The sequence below is a fragment of the Corythoichthys intestinalis genome, chromosome 19 (assembly GCF_030265065.1).
Source record: "Corythoichthys intestinalis isolate RoL2023-P3 chromosome 19, ASM3026506v1, whole genome shotgun sequence".
Classification (NCBI taxonomy): domain Eukaryota; kingdom Metazoa; phylum Chordata; class Actinopteri; order Syngnathiformes; family Syngnathidae; genus Corythoichthys; species Corythoichthys intestinalis.
Window position 1 is genome coordinate 2710171 of NC_080413.1, and position 19563 is coordinate 2729733.

General features: G+C 38.0%; 1 protein-coding gene across 4 annotated transcripts in view; it reads left to right on the forward strand.

The window, feature by feature from the left end:
* The window catches only part of sgk1 (serum/glucocorticoid regulated kinase 1), a 39211-nt gene that overhangs the window by 18675 nt on the left and 973 nt on the right, over nt 1-19563 (forward strand). Inside the window, exons 1-10 of one of the 4 annotated variants that reach the window (XM_057822342.1) lie at nt 3194-3327; nt 3423-3486; nt 10477-10552; nt 11310-11385; nt 11468-11656; nt 13889-14020; nt 14101-14337; nt 17258-17353; nt 17426-17581; nt 17662-17751. In XM_057822342.1, coding sequence (XP_057678325.1) covers nt 3426-3486; nt 10477-10552; nt 11310-11385; nt 11468-11656; nt 13889-14020; nt 14101-14337; nt 17258-17353; nt 17426-17581; nt 17662-17751 — 1113 coding nt within the window. In that variant the 5' untranslated portion in view covers nt 3194-3327; nt 3423-3425. Of the gene's footprint in view, nt 1-3193; nt 3328-3422; nt 3487-8625; nt 8912-10175; nt 10399-10476; nt 10553-11309; nt 11386-11467; nt 11657-13888; nt 14021-14100; nt 14338-17257; nt 17354-17425; nt 17582-17661; nt 17752-19563 lie in introns of those variants that run through there. The other 3 variants (XM_057822338.1, XM_057822340.1, XM_057822341.1) reach the window with 3 other exon arrangements.

Consider the following 19563-nt stretch of genomic DNA (forward strand, 5'->3'; position numbering starts at 1 on the left):
TTTTTTTCTGGAAAAAAACATTTGGAATATTACAAAGAATTTTTGTAGCTTGTTATTTATTTGGAAATGTTTCGAGTTTATTTTTCCGACAACACCGGAAAATTAATTTTATTTATCTAAATTATATAAATCTAAAAATTGTAATATTAAATTATTATGAAATATATATATCATTATCATAATATGCAGAATTTCTTTTTTTAATTGATTTTAGTGATTAGTATTTCACAAATTTTTATTAATTTTTTTTCAAACTAGCAAGCTTTCGTTTTCACCTTAACATGCTCGAAAACATACCAAAACTTGGCGTCAATTTTGATAATTTGTCAACCTTGTGAAAATCTGTAACAAATTGGCTCAACTTTGCCCCCTTAAATTTTTCAAAACGGCCTCTCCTATTAGGTTTTTTCAACATGGAGCAATGAAAATTGGAGAGTCGATACCTTGTGCAAAACTGCACCAAAAAGTCTCTTGGGCCTATATCCCAAACTCAACAGGATATAGGGTAATTTGGATTGAATGTGAAATGTTTTGTGATTTACGGGGTGGATTTTTGAGACATTAGCGCCTTGGGAGTTTGTTGGATCCCCCTCAAAATTGGAGAGAGTGTTCATGAGACATATGAGTTGTAAACTTATCAAAATAGTGAGTTTTAATTCACGAGCCTGACCTGGGCGGGGTACCGAAGTCAGCCTTTTTTTTTTTTTTTTGGCAACACGCCAAATAAAAAAAAAAGACCAATAACTCCCTGATCCAAATTTGTCTTTTTCATATCTGGCGTGTATGAGAGGTATTCCAGCCTGAACGTAACTGCATTGAAATATTAACCATTATGCCTGGCGCCCCCTGCTGGGAACAGGAAACAACATTTTTATGAGACAGGCGCCTCCCCCAAGGGAAAAAAAATCAATTGATGTCAAATCTGCATCAGGGGAGCCTTAAGATACGTGTTTAGGTGTCTGATGAAAAAATTGAGGTTTCATTAAAGAAGAGGGGTCCAAACAGGAAAGTGAAAATGACCATCGCCATTTTGTCTCACCACAAATTTTGAACAGTCATAACTTGGCAGATATACAACATATCTGTGCCAAACTTCCTGTGATTAATGAGCGTCGCACCCTGGTGGGTCCTGTTGTGGTCATTTGCATCAACCCTACAGCGCCAACTAGTGGCAACCAGTGTTGTTAATAACGGCATTAGAATATAACGGCGTTACTAACGGCGTTATTTTTTTTCAGTAATGAGTCATCTAAGTAATTACTTTTCTCATCTTGGCAACGCCATTACCGTTACTGAGGCGGGAATGGCGTGCGTTAAGTTGGTTGAATAAAAAAATGTCTGAGAGAGACGGACTCACGGAGACGAGAGCAGAGCAGGAGTGGGGAAGACGCCGTTGCTAACGCGATGCTAGGTGGCTCCAATAATACCTGACTGTAGCCGATAGCCTACAAACTACGCCCACATGATACAGTAGATATCACAATTATAGAACTAGATGCAAATGACAGACACGGCTGCATTGGCAACATGTTTTAAGGACTACATGCGTTAGTAAACAGCCGCCATCTTGAAGCAGTAGACCTCTCAGGAAGGCTCTGGTGTAGAGATCCTTCCTCGCGAACCTAAGTAACTTTTTTTATTTTTTATTTTTTTAAACTAAAATGCTCCTAAATCGGCAAGATCTTGACTTAAATCTATCTTGAAACGATGAAACAGTTTTAAAACTTACACATGTTGAAAGTAGACAGAAGGGAACTAATGCAATAACGGGAGCAATTTTAACAACTTTAACGGTTGATTCACAACTTTAACTGACTTCTACACATAGCAAAGGTTATCATCTAGTTATCACGATACCCTTGTGTCTAGTTAAGTGGAGGGTAAAGAATTGGGCTAGGGCCAATTGTCCCCAAAACCCTTTAAACATTGTGTGACCTGTTTTTTTTTATCACTAGTTACTTTGCCAAGTAACTAATTACTCTTACATTCAGGTAACTGAGTTACTAACGCAATTACTTTTTGGGAGAAGTCATTTGTAACTGTAATTAATTACTTTTTTAAAGTAAAATTAACAACACTGGTGGCAACAGGAAGTCACACATTTTACTTATAGATATCCAGTTCCTTTCTGGTTGGTCAGTGTAGTTACAAGACCTTTTGTAATATTACAATTTAAGGCCCATGTCCACATGTCTCTGTCTGTTGCTGTGACGGCCCTTTGTTCACCATTAAAATGAAGTAGATGTCTTCATGTGCTTAGGCAGCTTATAGATCCAAGAAATTTGGCACACTTGGTCGAATTGACCCAATTAGAAGATTTATTTGGGTTTTTGAATAAAGGGTGTGGCTGCACAGCTCAGTACTGCCTCCTTTTTTGAAGGACCCTCTTCAATAGGGTTTATTTCACCTAGGTGTGTGTGAATTCTCATCCCAGGATATACAAAAACACCTATGTCAGCCATGCCCACGACACAAAAGAGGTTCCACAAAAAAAAAACATGTTCGTTTTTCATGAGATGATGAGAGGGAGACGATCCGCCACCACCCTGAGCTGTGTGCCGTCAGATGTGCGAGGGCCCGTTCAGTCCTGCTTGCAGTTTTCACATTACACTTGAAGAGCACTAGTTTCTAGCGATCACACTTGCTCACACTACTTTCAATGTTTATCATCCGGCTCAGAATGGCCAAAACTGCAACCCATCAAACCGAAAAAATATAGAAACACATTTAATTGAATTTCTTGTTGACAAGATTTGTAGGAGGCGTCGAACAGGCCCAAACTCGCTCGTGTCCGCACGTGCGAAAACGATGCACGTGGCGTGAAGGAATTGTCAAAAACAAGTCAACAAAAAGTGAGCGCGCCTCAGCTCGTCTTTTACGTAATCGTCGGCGCCTAAAAAAATGTTTCTCGCTCAAGAAAAACATGACTTCAGCTCCTTACTTGTATTATTATGATTGCAATAATTGGACGTTATTCCATGTACAAAAATTAAAACTCTTTAAATGAGTTTATCACTAGTAGCGAGCGCTGCCATCCCTCCCACGTCAAATGGATTAGACGTCTAGTGCCGTCAATGGTAGTCAAGGAGATGAAGAACGTGCCAATGAAACAGCCGCCGCCTTCATCAGATTACACGGGTCGGCCTGTGATTTAAAGCAGCGTCACCTCGGCAACGCAGCTTCATTAAAAAGAAAGTAGGGCAGGAAGTTGTCTTCCCGCTGATTTAAGGGTGCGGTGCCGCTTAATTTTTTTTTTTTTAAGTGTGATAGGAAGCCAAGAACGTGTGACCCAGTATAATACGCCTGCCAATTCATTTTTTGTTTCGAGTAAGAGGAAGTCATGTTTTTTGTATCTTTTTTTTTTTTTTTTTGACTGGTAAATGTTTTCCATGGAGTAATGCCAAGTGTCCCCCCCCCCACAGGCTATGGACCTTTACTACCACAATGAGTCAGAAGTGGATGGGTACTGTTGCCCCGGCGACAACGGTAAGTCCAAAGAGCCACTATGGCGGCTTGTGAGTCAGCCTTCTGGTTTTTGATGACAGTGAATGTTGAGTATTAGGCCACTTTTGTCTCTACAATTTACTAATCTGTACTCACAGATTACTAAACTGTACCCACAATTTACGAATCTGTATGCACAGCTAGCTAAACTGTACCCAAAATTTACCGAACCTGTACCCACAGATTACTAAACTGTACCCACAGTTTAGCAATGACTCGGAAACCTCAAGTTGGTTTGCTGGAGACTCCAAAAGCCGACAGACCAAACAAGCAAGCATCTTGTTGACACAGGTTGCCCTTGACGAACTAAAATGTTTTGAAGGGTGACTAATGCACATTTTCTCGAGTAGCTATGAAAACTGACACTTTCAGTTGTCATCAATCAATATTGCATGTTTTGTACCTACAGTTTAGTCATTTGTGTGGGTACAGTTTAGTTAACTGTGGGTACAGATTACTATATTGTGGGTACAGATTACTAAACCGTGGGTACAGATGAGTAAACTGTGGGTACAGATCAGTAAACTGTGGGTACAGATCATTAAACTGTAGGTATAGTTTATTATCTTGTGGGTATAGTTTAGTAAACTGTACACACGGATTAGTAAACTGTGGTACAGATTAGTAAACTGTAGTAACAATTCATTTGTGGGCACAGATTAGTCAATGGCACACAGATTAGTAAACTATTAGTAAACTCTGGGTACAGATAAGTAAACTATAGGAACATTTTATTATTTTGTGAGAACAGTTTAGTAAACTGTGGTTACAGATTAGTACATTTTGGGTACAGTTTATTCATTTGTGAGTACAAATTTTTAAACTGTAGTTAGTTTATTAAATTGTGGATACAGATTAGTAAACTCTACTCAGATTAGTGAACTGTGGGTACAGATTAGTAAACTGTGGGTACAGATTATGAAAAATATATTTTTCTACCCTGGCACCCGGGGTGCTCCGTAGAAGCACGGTAGCTTGTTATTCCATTTTTTTTTTTTTTTTTGCATTGATTTTGGCTCCCAATCTTGTTGTTTGCTTGGAAAATAATTCCACAAGCCACAAGATTTTTCCTTACCTAATGCCGTTATTATTTGGCTCTAACCACGTCATACATGTTGTTCCAAAACCAAAATTACTACTTGCATCGTGCGGTCGGGAAGGCCGTCGTTGAATAATCACGCCTCGCTCACTCCCATTGACAGCGATAGATGTCAACCGCGGCTTGTGAGTGAATGCCTGTGGGACACTGTTGTGTCACTTGGCCCGGCGGGGAGAAAAGAGACCATTTTGATCTGAGCTGTCCGCTGATGAATGTGAATCAAGTCTGGAATGGTTACGTAAAAGCCTGCTTTATTCACCGGGCGTGTTTGGGGGCGCAAAAAATAGCCCAATTGGTCTCTTAGATTGCTGTACTATGGAAATATGTAAGTCAAAATTGTGGCTCTGATCACAAAGTAAAAGAATTGATAAAGCGGCGGTGGACTACTGAGGACTAAGTTAGGTTAGGCGAGGTCGCGAAAAGGTGAAAAACATGCGGTGACACGGGGACGGTGATGCGTACGTCTGGCGTGGGCGTGCGTTTGTTTTGGTTTAAGGGGCAAGCCCACACAGGAGAAAATGGCGGCTAGAAAAATAGTCGTTGACAGTTTGACTGATGTTCCAAAATTGGGTAGAGTTGAAAATGAATAAACGCCGACCCGTGAAAGTTTCACATGCAGATTACGTCGTAACCCATGACTTTTTTTTTGGGTCATTTGTGCACTTTTCTGCAATTATTATCTAATATATTGTAAAAATCACTATTATGATTATTAATTTTAAGTCTTTCAGTGCCATTGATGATAATAGACGTCCAAGCATGTGGTGTCCAATCATACTGCTGTGAATTTAAATGATTTTATCATTGGTAGATATCATATCCATTTGCTGCCGGCCCCTCCCACGTCAAATAGATTGGACGTCTACCATGGATGAAGTCATTAGAATTTCAAAATGAGTTAAAAAAAAAAAAAAAAAAGTAAAGAAATGTGAATAAAACAAAATGTAATGAATTTAAATTGAATGAAAACAAACTCAACCGAATGAACTCCAAGGTTTTTTTTGTTTTTTAATGAACAAACTTTGACCTCTGAAAGTTTCACATTCATATTAAGCCTTTTATACAAGAAGTGAAATTTTATTAGTAACTCATTCACTGCTATTGACAGTCGTCAAATCCAATTGATTGCCATTGACAGCGATTGTAGTCAAATATATTTGACTACCAAGTTCAAATGGATTGGACGTGTATTGCCGTCATTGGCACTGAAACATGACTCGCTGCCACCCCAACGTTTTGGTACTTTTCCCATGTTTTTGTATGACTTCATAATTTCCACATTGAAAGTGTGCCCATTTTGCTCATTGTGAAATTCAGAGCCCGTTTGTCATCGCTGCGTTAGGCCCCGCCTCCTTACGCAAACAACACTTAGCCGTCCGTAAAGAGCGAGCCGTCCCGGAAAAGTTGGGACAAAGCGGGTCGTTGTGACGGCGCTGACTGAGCTCTTTGTTGCCCAGCACAATGACGGCGGGTGGCGGCGGCGCTCGTCGGTCGCGGCGACCAATCGGGAGGCAAAGTGCTGCAAACACAAACAGCCGATTGATTTTTAATGGGCTCTCGCCAGACCAGTTGAATGGATTGGGGCAGTTCAAATCCCATTTGGGGGCATTTTTATTTGATTTTGATTTACACTGCTGTACTACATGACCAAAAATGCAGACAAAAATATATTTTTAAAGTATTTCCATGTATTTTTATTATCATTCAAACACTATTAGTGTAATTATGTGCATATTAGGGCTCTCAAAACATTAAAATTTTTAATCGAGTTAATTGCAGCTTAAAAATTAATCGTAATTAATTGCAATTCAAACCATCTATAAAATATGCCATATTTTTCTGTAAATTATTGTTGGAATGGAAAAATAAGACACAAGATGGATATATACATTCAACATACGGTACACAAGGACTGTATTTGTTTATTATAACAATAAATCAACAAGATGGCATTAACATTAACATTCTGTTAAAGCGATCCATGGAAAGAAAGACTTGTAGTTCTTAAAAGATAAATGTTAGTACAAGTTATAGAAATTTTATATTAAAACCCCTCTTCATTTTTTTGTTTTAATAAAACTAGTAAAATTTTCAATAAAAAAATAAACTAGTAGCTCGCCATTGTTGATGTCAATAATTACACCATGCTCACTCATGGTACTAACCCATAAAATCAGTTGGACCCAAGCGCCAGCAGAGGGCGCCAAACACCCAAAAACAAGTAACAAGCGGACATTACGCTGTACTGTACATTTTAATCTGTTTGAGCGGGCGTGTGCGTTAATTGCATCAAATATTTTAACGTGATTAATTAAAAAAATTAATTACCACCCGTTAACATGATAATTTATTCATCACGATGAAACGAGCAAGTTATACAGCAGCCTTAAAAAGAAAAGTCACATCTGTTTTGTTTTCTCCTAGATTCTGGTAAGTTGGAGAAGTTGTCAAATCATATTATTTATTACTAGGGCTGTCAAACAATTAAAAAATTTAATCGAGTTAATTACAGCTTAAAAACGTATTAATCGTAATTCAAACCATCTATAAAATATGCCATATTTTTCTGTAAATTATTGTTGGAATGGAAAGATAAGACACAAGACGGACATATACGCTCAACATACGGTACACAAGTACTGTATTTTATTAAAACATTAAATCAACAAGATGGCATTAACATTATTAACATTCTCTTAAAGAGATCCATGGACAGAAAGACTTGTAGTACTTAAAAGATAAATGTTAGTACAAGTTCTTAATGTTTTCGTTTTAATGAAATTTGTAAAATTCTCAATCAAAAAATAAACTAGTAGCTTGCCATAGTTGATGTCAATAATTATACGATGCTCATGGGTGCTGATGCTCATGGGTGCTGAAGTCCATAAAATCAGTCACACCCAAGTGCCAGCAGAGGGCGACAAAACTCCAAAAAACACAAGTAACATGTGGACATTGCACTATGCTGTCATGTTAATCTGTTTGAGCGGGGCATGTGCGGTAATTGCGTCAAATATTTTAACTAGGGCTGTCAAAATTATCGCGTTAATGGGCGGTAATTAATTTTTAAAAATTAATTACAGCTTAAAAATGAATAAATCGTAATTAATCACAATTCAAACCATCTATAAAATAGGCCATATTTTTCTGTAAATTATTGTTGGAATGGAAAGATAAGACACAAGATGGATATATACATTCAACATACGGGACATAATTACTGTATTTGTAATTTTTTTAAATTAATTACGTTAAAATATTTGACGCAATTAACGCACATGCCCCGCTCAAACAGATTAAAATGACAGCACAGCGTCATGTGCACTTGTTAGTAGTTACTTGTGTTTTTTGTCTCCCTCTGCTGGCGCTTGTGTGCGACTAAATTTATGGGTTTAAGCGCAGTGAGTATTGTGTAATTATTGCCATCAACAATGGCGGGCTACTAGTTTATTTTTTGATTGAAAATTTTACAAATTTTATTAAAACGAAAAAATTAAGAGGGGTTTTAATATAAAATTTCTATAACTTGTACTAACATTAATCTTTTAAGAGCTACAAGTCTTTCTATCCATGGATCGCTTTAAGAGAATGTTAAAAATGTTCATGCCATCTTGTTGATTTAATGTTATAATAAACAAATACAGTACTTATGTACCGTATGTTGAACGTATATATCCGTCTTGTGTCTTATCTTTCCATTCCAACAATAATTTACAGAAAAATATGGCATATTTTATAGATGGTTTGAATTGCGATTAATTACGATCAATTCATTGTTGAGCTGTAATTAACTCGATTAAAAATTTTAACCGTTGGACAGCCCTAATTTTAACGTGATTAATTAAAAAAATTAATTACCGCCCATTAACGCGATAATTTTGACAGCCCTAGTGTATATATATTTTAAATAGCAATGAAAGGCAGGTATAATAGGTATTGTACACGTTAAATCATTTTGAAGTGGAAGACCTGGCAATGACAGTTTTTGCTTTTTAGTACGTGTAAAAAAAATGTCAGATTTTAATTTGCTTTTAAAAATGCGTGCGAGCCCTTTTTCGTGCCCGCCTCTCCAAATTCCGACTTTTCCGTGGACCTCCTTGAACGCAGCAAATTGTCAGGAAAGGCGGAACGTCTCCGCCTTCGAGGCTCGCAAGAAGCGAGCAGAAAAAAAGAAAAAGACTCAGATGAAAGTCTCCTCCTGGTTGAGGAATGCGCCCCAGTGTGCTCACCTCTCGGAGCCCACCTTCACTTGCAACCTCGGACATTGGAACGTCCTTATGAAAGACACCACCGCGAGCGTTTTAACGTGTGAGTACGAGCCCGACTTTGACGTCAACGTCACTTTTACAAACACAAAAACGTAAAAAGGGTTATAGTCCACTTATGGAGGATGTATAACAAATGTATGTACACTCGGGGGGTGAACGGGGGGCATTACGTAAGATGGCAGTAACCTACTTTACGGAAAACACGTAAACGCGCCATTTATCACACGAATATGCTGCATTCGTCAACAATATGATTTCGCATGTCCCAGAATCGTTTATTGGGTGTATTATTGTAAAATGTGGCTTTGTGACGAATTTAGAACATTTTATTTGATGTTACACTTTTTTTATCGCAGTTATTTAAAGACTTTGTCTTACTTAATGTGTGACAAAGTGGACGTGGCCTTTCAGATGATATCGGTCACTCTAGATAAAACTCCAGCTGTCTTACATAATGACACTGTGCACAGTAGTGCATTTTTTTTTGCATTGAACTTGTATATGTTGATGCCCCCAATGTATCCCCATTCACTCTGTACTTTTCCACTACCAGCCACTTTTTTTGCATCAGACCCCCTCCCTTCCCTTCTCCTATTCAGACTCTCCCATTTTTCTTTTTTGTGTGTGTCAAGGGAGCCTGCGTCACTGCGTTGTTATAATTGAGCAGTAACCGATAGGCCGAGTTTCATTATTTGCTTGATTGCACATCGACTTGAATAGGGATGTGGGGAAACTAGATCCAGCCCAAAATGTACTCAAGTGTGTGAATAAAGAGTTGTGGAAAGTTTTAGCTAAATTCCACCTTATAAATTAACAAATGAATAAAGAGTTGTAGAAAGTTTTTGCGAAATTGTACCTAATAAGCAAGCAATCTTTCTAAAAGCTAATGTAAATGAACGAAGCGCATTCCATTTGAAATGTAAGGAATTTTTAACTTTCTCCATGCTTTTACATAATGTTGTAGGTTAGTGATGCTAACCAATAGACAGCCATGGCCCATAAGCTATAAAGCATGACTAGAAAGGGGCGAAACTAGCAAGTTTTGAGGTTTTGTACATTGAAAATCATAGGCGCTTTATTACGTTATGTCCGTTGTTATTTACGGGCACATCTGGTTGCAATTAGCTTTCACTATTTAACGTTTTATCGTCGTCTCTGTTCATTTTCCACTCTTAACATCACCCAAAGTCCTCAGGCTAAAGTGTTATTGCGTCAACTTGTCAAAGGAACATTTTGTGACTGTTATTTCTTCGCGATGTACACGAGATTGAAGGCGTGACCGTGTGAATTTCGGGGCGTGCGGTTGGTCCGTTCCCGGCACGACTCGTCCAATCAAATTGTCGAGTACCGCCTACCCGGAAGTATAACTCCCTCCTCCCCAAGTGCTTCATAAAAGCAAGGAATCCAACTTGAAACTGTTATATACTTACTTTTTGGTACAAGTCGGCAACATGACGATTAAAACAACTTCAGGAGAGCCGGAGATGACTTATTCCAAGTCCAAAGGGCTCGGGGCCTTAGTTAGCGGTATGGAATTGGATATTTATGCGTGGAATTTTGCGCGCAAATGGAGTGATGTGAGGATTTTCTTCCGTTTTCTTGCAGCTTTCATGAAACAGAGGAAGATGGGTTTGAACGATTTCATTCAGAGGCTCGCCACCAACGCGTACGCGTGCAAACAGTGAGTATGCATTCAAAAATTAGTCATTATTGCTTGGTAAAGTCCATGAAAAAAAAAAAAATGCCATAACTCTTTCAGTGCCATAGACGTCTAATGTAATTGAGATTATCACTAGGAGATGTCCAGTCCATTTGAACTTTGAGGTTTGGACTTTTGTTCATTTGCTGCCAACCCTCCCACTTCAAATGGATTGGACGTCTAGGGATGTCAATAGCAGGTTTTTCTAGAGAATTTGAGTGACGACTAATAAATTAAAAAAATATTCCCCCCCAATTTTTGGGGGTGCATTTTATAAAACTATTAATTCCTAAAATATTCTAAAAAAAAATCAATTTTAAAACAATAAAATTCTAAGGTTTCAGTCCTCGAATTAAGATTTTTTTTTTTTAACCATTTTTTTTATTTGATCAAATTCTTCAAAAATATTTAAATTAAAAAAAAAACAAAGCACCGTAGAATTCTTAGTTTGTTTTTTTTTGCAAATTTGCTTTTGCTTTATAAAACAAGTTACATTCATTTTTTTCCCAATACGTATTTCCAGCTAAAATATATCAAGCCCAAAGTAATTCAACTTTAAATAACATGCAATTTACTTACAAGCCAATGAGTCAACTCTTGTTAAAAATAATCAGTAGTTAATCAACTATCAAAATGCTTTGTCGTTACTTAGTTGCTCCATAATTCGGATAGTCTTAAAACAATCTTAAATGTTGTACTTTTTTCCTCATCTGATTTGATTTCTTGATGTTTTTTGTAGTCCGGAGGTGCAGTCCATTCTGAACCTGAGTCCTGCGCAGGATGCTGAATTGATGAGCAGTAGCCCCTCCCCTCCCGTGAGTCCCTTTAAACCAATGACGTTGAGTTTGGCGCCGTGTTTTTGCGTGGCTGACACGGTGTCTTTTACACAAAAAACAGCCGAGCCCGACGCAGCAGATCAACCTGGGCCCGTCGTCCAACCCTTCGGCCAAACCCAACGACTTCCACTTCCTCAAGGTGATCGGCAAGGGCAGCTTCGGCAAGGTACTGCTGGCCCGGCACCGCTCGGACGATCAGTTCTACGCCGTCAAGGTGTTGCAGAAGAAGGCCATCCTCAAGAAGAAGGAGGTAATTTATTTAACTCATTTTTTACTGTTGTCACCGTACGCATATTTTCAACTTGATATCAGTATTCCCCAAAATACTGAAAAACATTTTTGATGCATTTAAAAAAAAATTATACGATAATTTTCGGACTATAAGCTGCTACTTTTTTCCCTCATTTTGAATTCCGTGGCTTATTTGTTGATTTATTTGGATTAATAGGTAACAGTGGCGTCATAAGACTGTTATAAGACCGCCATAATTGTGACATGAGACTATCATGGACATTAACCAATGTTTATGACAGATATCATTAAGTGTCAATTGGCAAATTATGTCATTAACTCCACTTATGTCCAGCTCAGATCTCAGAAAAGTCAGATAGTTTGCTTGATGGACATGAATTTTGATTGTTATTTACATCCTTAGCACTTCAATGCATGCTAGGAGGCATGTTGGACAAAAAACAGTGTTTACAGCAGGTGGCAGCAGAAGTTGACTGTCACCCCCAAAGGAGCGGTGATGGCCAAATGAAGCTTTTTGAAGCTATGAAGCTTTACAGCACATTGGTTCATGGTGGTTCATTTGGTTTTGTGACAGTCTTATTATGCCGCTGTCAAATAAAGTGTTACCGGTTAATATCGTTTGGTGTAAATATCCCATAATACAGCGAGGACAGCTGTGGCCTATACTCCAGTGCGGCTTATCTATGAAAAAATGCTGTTTTCGCGTCAAATTTGGTGAGTGGTGGCTTTTAGTCTGGTGCAGCTTATAGTCCGAAAAGTATGGTACATAAAACTCTTCCAGTGTTTTTTCCATTGGTGGCCATTATACTTTTTGCAAAAAAATATTTTCAAATTGCCCCAAAATTAATAGGAGCTGACCTAGAAATGCTCCAAAATGTACCATAAGTGACCAGAAATCAATAGCAATAGAAAGTGTTCCAAAATTAGAAAAGGGAAGTTTTATTTAATTATTCTTTCAATGTTCCTCATTGTTGGTTGTATTTTTGACCCCCCCCCCCTAAAAAAAAAAAAGAATAACCAAAACAATAATTGCCTCAAAATTAACACAAACTGACCCAGGAATACCCCAAAATCAAAAGGAAATTACCTCGAATTGCCCCAAAATGTCTAAAATTAAAAAAGTTTTATTTATTCACTCTTTCAGTGTTCCTCTATTGTTGGCTGTTATGTTTGATCAAAAACCCAAAAAAATCCACTAATTGACCCGAAATCAACAGTAAGTGTCCTGAAATTAAAAGAGCATTTTTTTAAATTAATAATTCTTTCAGTGTTCATTCATTGGTCATTATTTTTGACACAGCCCCCCCCCCCCCCCCCAAAGGAAATGAAATCAATAAGAAGAGTTTTAAAATTTAAATGTTGTATGTATTCACTCTTTCATTGTTCATTTATTAGTCTTTATTTTTGAACCCCTAAAAAAACTCAAATTGCCCTAAAATTAACACAAAGTGACCCAGGAATACCACAAAATTAAAAGGAAATGACATGGAAATGCCCCCCAAAATCCCAGAGGTGACCTAAAATCAACAGGCGGACACTAAAATTAAAAATGAATGTTTTATTTATTCACGCTTTCAGTGTTTCTCTATTGTTGCTTGCTATTTTTGACCATTAAAAAAAATCCACAAATATCCCAAAATTAACACTAAGTGAATCAGGAATACCCCAAAATCAAAAGGGACCTGGAAATGCCCCAAAATCTAATTATAAGTGACCTGAAATCAATAAAAAGTGTTCTAAAATTTATATAAAAATATTTATTCACTCTTTCAGTGTTCATTTATTGGTCATTATTTTTGAACCAAAAAAAAAAACCAACAACCTCAAAGTGCCCCAAAATTAATACAAAGTAACCCAGGAATACCCCCAACTCAAAAGGAACTGACCTGGAATGACCCCCAAATGTCTAAAATTAAAAAAGAAAGTTTTCTTTATTCATTCTTTCAGTGTTCCTCTATTGTTAGCTGTCATGTTTTATCAAAAACAAAACAAAAAATCTAGTAATTGACCCGAAATTCAACAGTAAGTGTCCTGAAATAAAAAAATGATTATTTTTTATTATTAATTCTTTCAGTGTTCATTCATTGGTCATTATTTTTTACCCCCGCCCCCCCAAAAAAACGACCGACATTCATTTCATTTAAACTAGGCTGCAAATGCTCATCTTTGAAATGCCATTGATGGCACTAATAATTGAGTATCGATACTCTGGTTTTTAATATCTGTCCAGGAGAAACACATCATGTGCGAGCGTAACGTTCTCCTGAAGAACGTCAAGCACCCCTTCCTGGTGGGTCTCCACTACTCCTTCCAGACGGCCGACAAGCTCTACTTTGTTCTGGACTACATCAACGGCGGCGAGGTGAGTCCTCGCCCTGCCCCGCCGGGGAAGGAAGTCCAGAATTAGAGGTCCATTTCCCCCCATTGTCTTTTGGCGCGCAGCTCTTCTACCACCTCCAGCGGGAGCGCTGCTTCCTGGAGCCCCGGGCGCGCTTCTACGCCGCCGAGATCGCCAGCGCGCTGGGCTACCTGCACTCGCTCAACATCGTCTACCGCGACCTCAAGCCCGAGAACATCCTGCTGGACTCGCAGGGGCACGTGGTCCTCACCGACTTCGGCCTGTGCAAGGAGAACATCGAGCCCAACGGCACCACGTCCACTTTCTGCGGAACGCCGGAGGTAAAACGAGCAAACAAAAAAATAGAATTGTAATCAGAAGTCAAAACTTGGAATCTAAGAACATTTTTACACATAGCAAGGTATTTGGCAAAAAGAACTTTTTCTACGGTTTGGCTTATCATCCAGACACACGTACATTTAAGCGATGGTTCTTAAAAACTTTGTCCAAAGTGAAGATGTGCGAATTCTGTGTTTGTTGTGCTATCATATGAACACTGTTAACCGGACATTTAACTGTGGAAACGTCACTGACGGCGGCAAACTTTGTTCCTACGCACGTATCAAACAAATCAAAGATTAAAGAAAAAAATCACACACACACACAAAAATTAATTCATTTAGAATTTGAACTTTGAAACACAACAATTGATGTGAAAACTTCAAAATTCAATTTAAAGCATGAAAGACAAATGGTTGTTTTAACATGGAATTTAGCCACACTAAGCTAAAGGGTTGCTAACAATCATATGCTATTGTTTAGCCACAGTTACATTCATTACCTAATTACTAGAGTTGTTCCGATCATGTTTTTTTGCTCCAGATCCAACCCCGATCGTTTTAGTTTGAGTATCTGCCGAGTGCCAATCCCGATATTTCCCGATCCGATTGCTTTTTTTTTTCTCCAGATTCAATTCCAATCATTCCCGATAATTATCATATACATTTTGGCAATGCATTAAGAAAAAAAATGAATAAAACTCGGACGAATATATACATCCAACATACAGTACATAAGTACTGTATTTGTTTATTATGACAATAAATCCTCAAGATTGCATTTACATTATTAACATTCTTTCTGTGAGAGGGATCCACAGATAGAAAGACTTGTGACTTTGTATATTGTGACTAAATATTGCCATCTAGTGTATTTGTTGAGCTTTCAGTAAATGATACTGTAGCCATGCCCCAATGCATGATGGGAAGTGGAACCATGACTGTGCGTTGTGCTACCAATTGATATATCTTCTCTGCGTTAGGAAATAAAATAAGGGGTTAAGAAAAAGATCAATTGCTACCTTGCTTCCCCACATTGCTTCCCATATTTCTCATCGTAGGGAGAGGGATTGTAAGGCTTTAATGAGTGGGTCATGCAACACATGCATTAATTGCGTTAGACATTTTAACGTGATACATTACATACAAAACATACAAAAATGTCATTTAATCGGCTTTTAAAAAAACGTTTTTTTTTAATTAATTAGGCGACCGGTAAATCAGGATTTTACGACACTGTACGCTGGTTCTCGTGAGAAACGCAGTCTTCCTTGAGGGAAAACACTACCGCTTTTGTCCACTGGTGTCGCTAAATTCGACCAAAACTGGAAAAGTGTTGCTTTCCCTAATAATTTAACTAAAAAAAATATAATACAGACATGAAAATCTTTCACCTTTCAGCAAAATTCGCCGTTTTGAAGTAAAAAAGGGTGACCTACGTGAATTGTGTATATCCGAGGAGAAAATTTTTATGGGCGGGGGTGTTGGGAGGTTATTTTAATGTCGGACGCTTGGTATGCAAGCGGGGAAAGCGGCACAAAGTCAGAAAAGCGCAACAGAGTGGCCAAAAAATTGACTTACTTCAACGAAACAAACGAGGGTACACTGTTGTGTCCTGTCTCTTCAATGCCAAGGTTGGCTGCACGTCGGCCGTGAATGAACACCTGAAACGCCGTCACCCAGTTGTAATTTTGGAAGACAGGAGACAATTACGAGCTGTCAGATTGTAAGTCCATCTAACTAACGACATGTTTTATTGCAGTTGCTAAGCCTGTCGCGATATGCAATGAGTCCATTTATCGCACAGTAAATAAAAAGGGCGGTAGTTTTCATGGCTGTGTTTTATCAACGTGCGCGTGCGTGCATACATTTGTACGTGCGTGTTGATGGCATATGAGACTCCAATTCTTTTCATAGATGTTTATTGGTCATCAACACGCCGTAGAATTAAAGTTCATACAAAATAAGGAAACACATCTGTATTAACAACTGTAAATGTTAGCATTGCTACATTGAGGCTAATGGGGGAAAAGGCGACCTACTTTAGCCTGCTAAAAAACATTGGTAGTCTTCTTCAAAACGCAAACTTGCGGTTAAAAGGTGACACGTCAAACATGAAAAATCCCTGCTTAACAGTATTTGCAAACGAAAAAAATGAAAAAAATTGATGACTGACACCACATCCGATGACAAAAAGAGCTTATTTTTGCGGAGTGTAAAGCTTACGGTTAGCAGTTAGCAACGTACTTCTGGTGAACATTTAAAAAAAAAAAAAAAGCAAGTCCACTAGCTTAAATGATATGAATGCTATTGACAATTCTCATAGCAAATCACTCACACGTAACTCCACAAACTGTAGCTGTAAACTTCATTACAAATGCTTACACAAACATAAATTAGCTGAAATAACTTACAGCCTTATGTGGGCCAACCAGAGCACAGCTGTCCTTTATCTATGTCAGACATCTGAGTCTGCTTCAGTCCAGCCAGACCCAACGCTGCCACCAGAGGGCAGTGTATCCTCCATCATTCAACAAAATACAATACTTTTGGACTTTTTGAATAGTTATTTTTGGATACTTAAAGGGTTAATTCTGACTTTCGCAGAAATTCGGTTTATGTCAGACCCTCACAGTCTAAATGGATTGGCTGTCTAGCACCATTAATGGCACTGAGAGATGAGCATTTGCGGCCAATCTTCCCAGTTTAAAGCGGTCGTCTATCGCAGTCAATGGCATGCAATGAGTTAAATACACTAAGAAAAAGTCATTTTAAAATGAACAGTATTTGTAATTATACGAACAAATATAACAATGAATGAATGTGTAAAAAATGATATACTAATTGCTAATATATATTTTTTTAAATGACCAAAAATAGGGTTAAATGATCAAATTTTGAATAGCTGTTCATCTTTTGTCAGTATTTGGCTCCTGAGGTTCTGCACAAGCAGCCGTACGATCGCACAGTGGACTGGTGGTGCTTGGGCGCCGTCCTCTATGAGATGCTTTACGGCCTGGTGAGCGCTGCCATTTCCCCTTTTTTTTTTTTTGCGTACGGGACGCTAACGGGAGCCCTCCCTTTCGCTCAGCCGCCCTTTTACAGCCGCAACACGGCCGAGATGTACGACAACATCCTGAACAAGCCTCTGCAGCTCAAGCCCAACATCTCCAACGCCGCCCGCCACCTGCTGGAGGGGCTCTTGCAGAAGGAGCGCACCAAGCGGCTGGGCTGCGCCGACGACTTTGTAAGTAGCGCTTTTCTCCCGCCGTCTGCTTTGTAACTCGTCACATGGCTGAACTTGCATCATTTTTTTCTCTTTCTCAGGTGGAAATCCGGAACCACATGTTCTTCTCGCCCATTAACTGGGACGAGCTCAACGCCAAGAAGATCACGCCGCCCTTCAACCCTAACGTGGTGAGTACATCGATATTGATTGAATCGTGTGAAAAAAGCCTACTTTACAAATAGTAAAAGACCTGACTTGACATTTACTATATGGAGGCCAACAGGAAAAGTACACAAAAAGGGTTATAGTGCCATCAAGTGGACAAACACAAAATTGCATACAATACATTACATACGCTAATTGCATACAAAATGTAGAGTAACTGTTAACATTAAAGAATATATGTTCATGTTAAACCTTAATTTTCTGCAATAAAATTAGTGTTAGTGTCATATTTAATACAGGTGCACGATATCAATTTTTTGAAACCGATATCGATAACCGATAATATATAATTTAAAAAATGTATAACCTGAGTTTTTGAATACCTGGAGGTTTCAAAAAATATATAAATAGTGGATTCAACATGGATTTGCCTTTGATCTCGCCAGATTTTTCATAATCAATGGATGCACTTCCATAAACCACAAGGCTTGGTCTTTTCTTGCTTTTATGGGAAGACACACACGTCTTAATATTGTGAAAGTACACATATTCAATACTCAATATACAACAAAATGAACAATACACTTATATACACAACTATTACTGTATTAGCCCGAATATAAGACGGTGTTTTTCCGCATTGAAATACGACGGAAAAAGTGGGGGTCATCTTAAATTCGCGGTCTAGACGTTATACCCATTTACAACGCTAGATGGCGCCAGATATCACTGAAGCAATGTTCTGTCATGGCAGATCTCAGCTACTCTAAAGTTTCACCAGTTTGCATTATTTTATTGCAATGTTTTTCCCTATTCAGATTTGTTTCAAGACTACAGTTACAGTTAGACTTCACTTTGATGGTTAATGCAATTTTGTTGTTTTATCACAATAGATTGGTTTATTTACATTTCAAAAACCAGAGGTCATTTGTTTATGAATGTGATTGCACTTTAGTTTACATATTTAAATCTTCAGATATTAAGATTTGAATGAGGCAAAATAACATGCTTTTTCTCTCAAATATATTATTATAATCATTCCTTTCGGATGTACTGTAATTATTTTCTGTATGAAAAATAATTTGGTGTTTAAAAAGTCTTTTTTCAAACTTGAGTCTTGAAAAAGAGGGGATCGTCTTATAATCAGGGCCGTCTTATATTCGGGCCAATACTGTAAATTGTTGTATTATAAAGTTTCAAAAAAGACTTTTTGAACCCCAAATTAATTTTTATACAGAAAATAATTACAGTGCATCCGAAACAACATGTTATTTTGCCTCATTCAAATCTTAATATCTGAACATTTAAATGTGTAAACTAAAGTGCAATCACATTCGTAAATGAATGGCTTCTGGTTTTTGAAATGTAAATAAACCAATCTATTGTGATAAAACGACAAAATTGCTATAACTGCAACTGTAGTCTTGAAACAAATCTGAATAAGGAAAAACATTGCAATAAAAGAATGCAAACCGGTTAAACTAAAAAGAGTAGCTGAGATCTGTCATGACAGAACATCGCTTCAATGATATCTGGCGCCATCTAGCGTTGTGAATGGGTATAACGTCTAGACCGCGAATATAAGATGACCCCCTCTTTTCAGTGTTATTTCAATCCAAAAAACACCGTCTTATATTTGGGCCAGTACGGTATTAAGTTCTGTACATATGACCCTTTACCACAGAAGTAATGTTGCACATCCATATGTTATAGTAAACATAAAATACTTACGTTTACGCCTCGGAAATATATGTAACAGAAAGCATTCACGATTGTCAATGCTTCCGCTAGACACCGCAATGTGTATGTGAATGAGCTTGTAATGTGAACCAAAC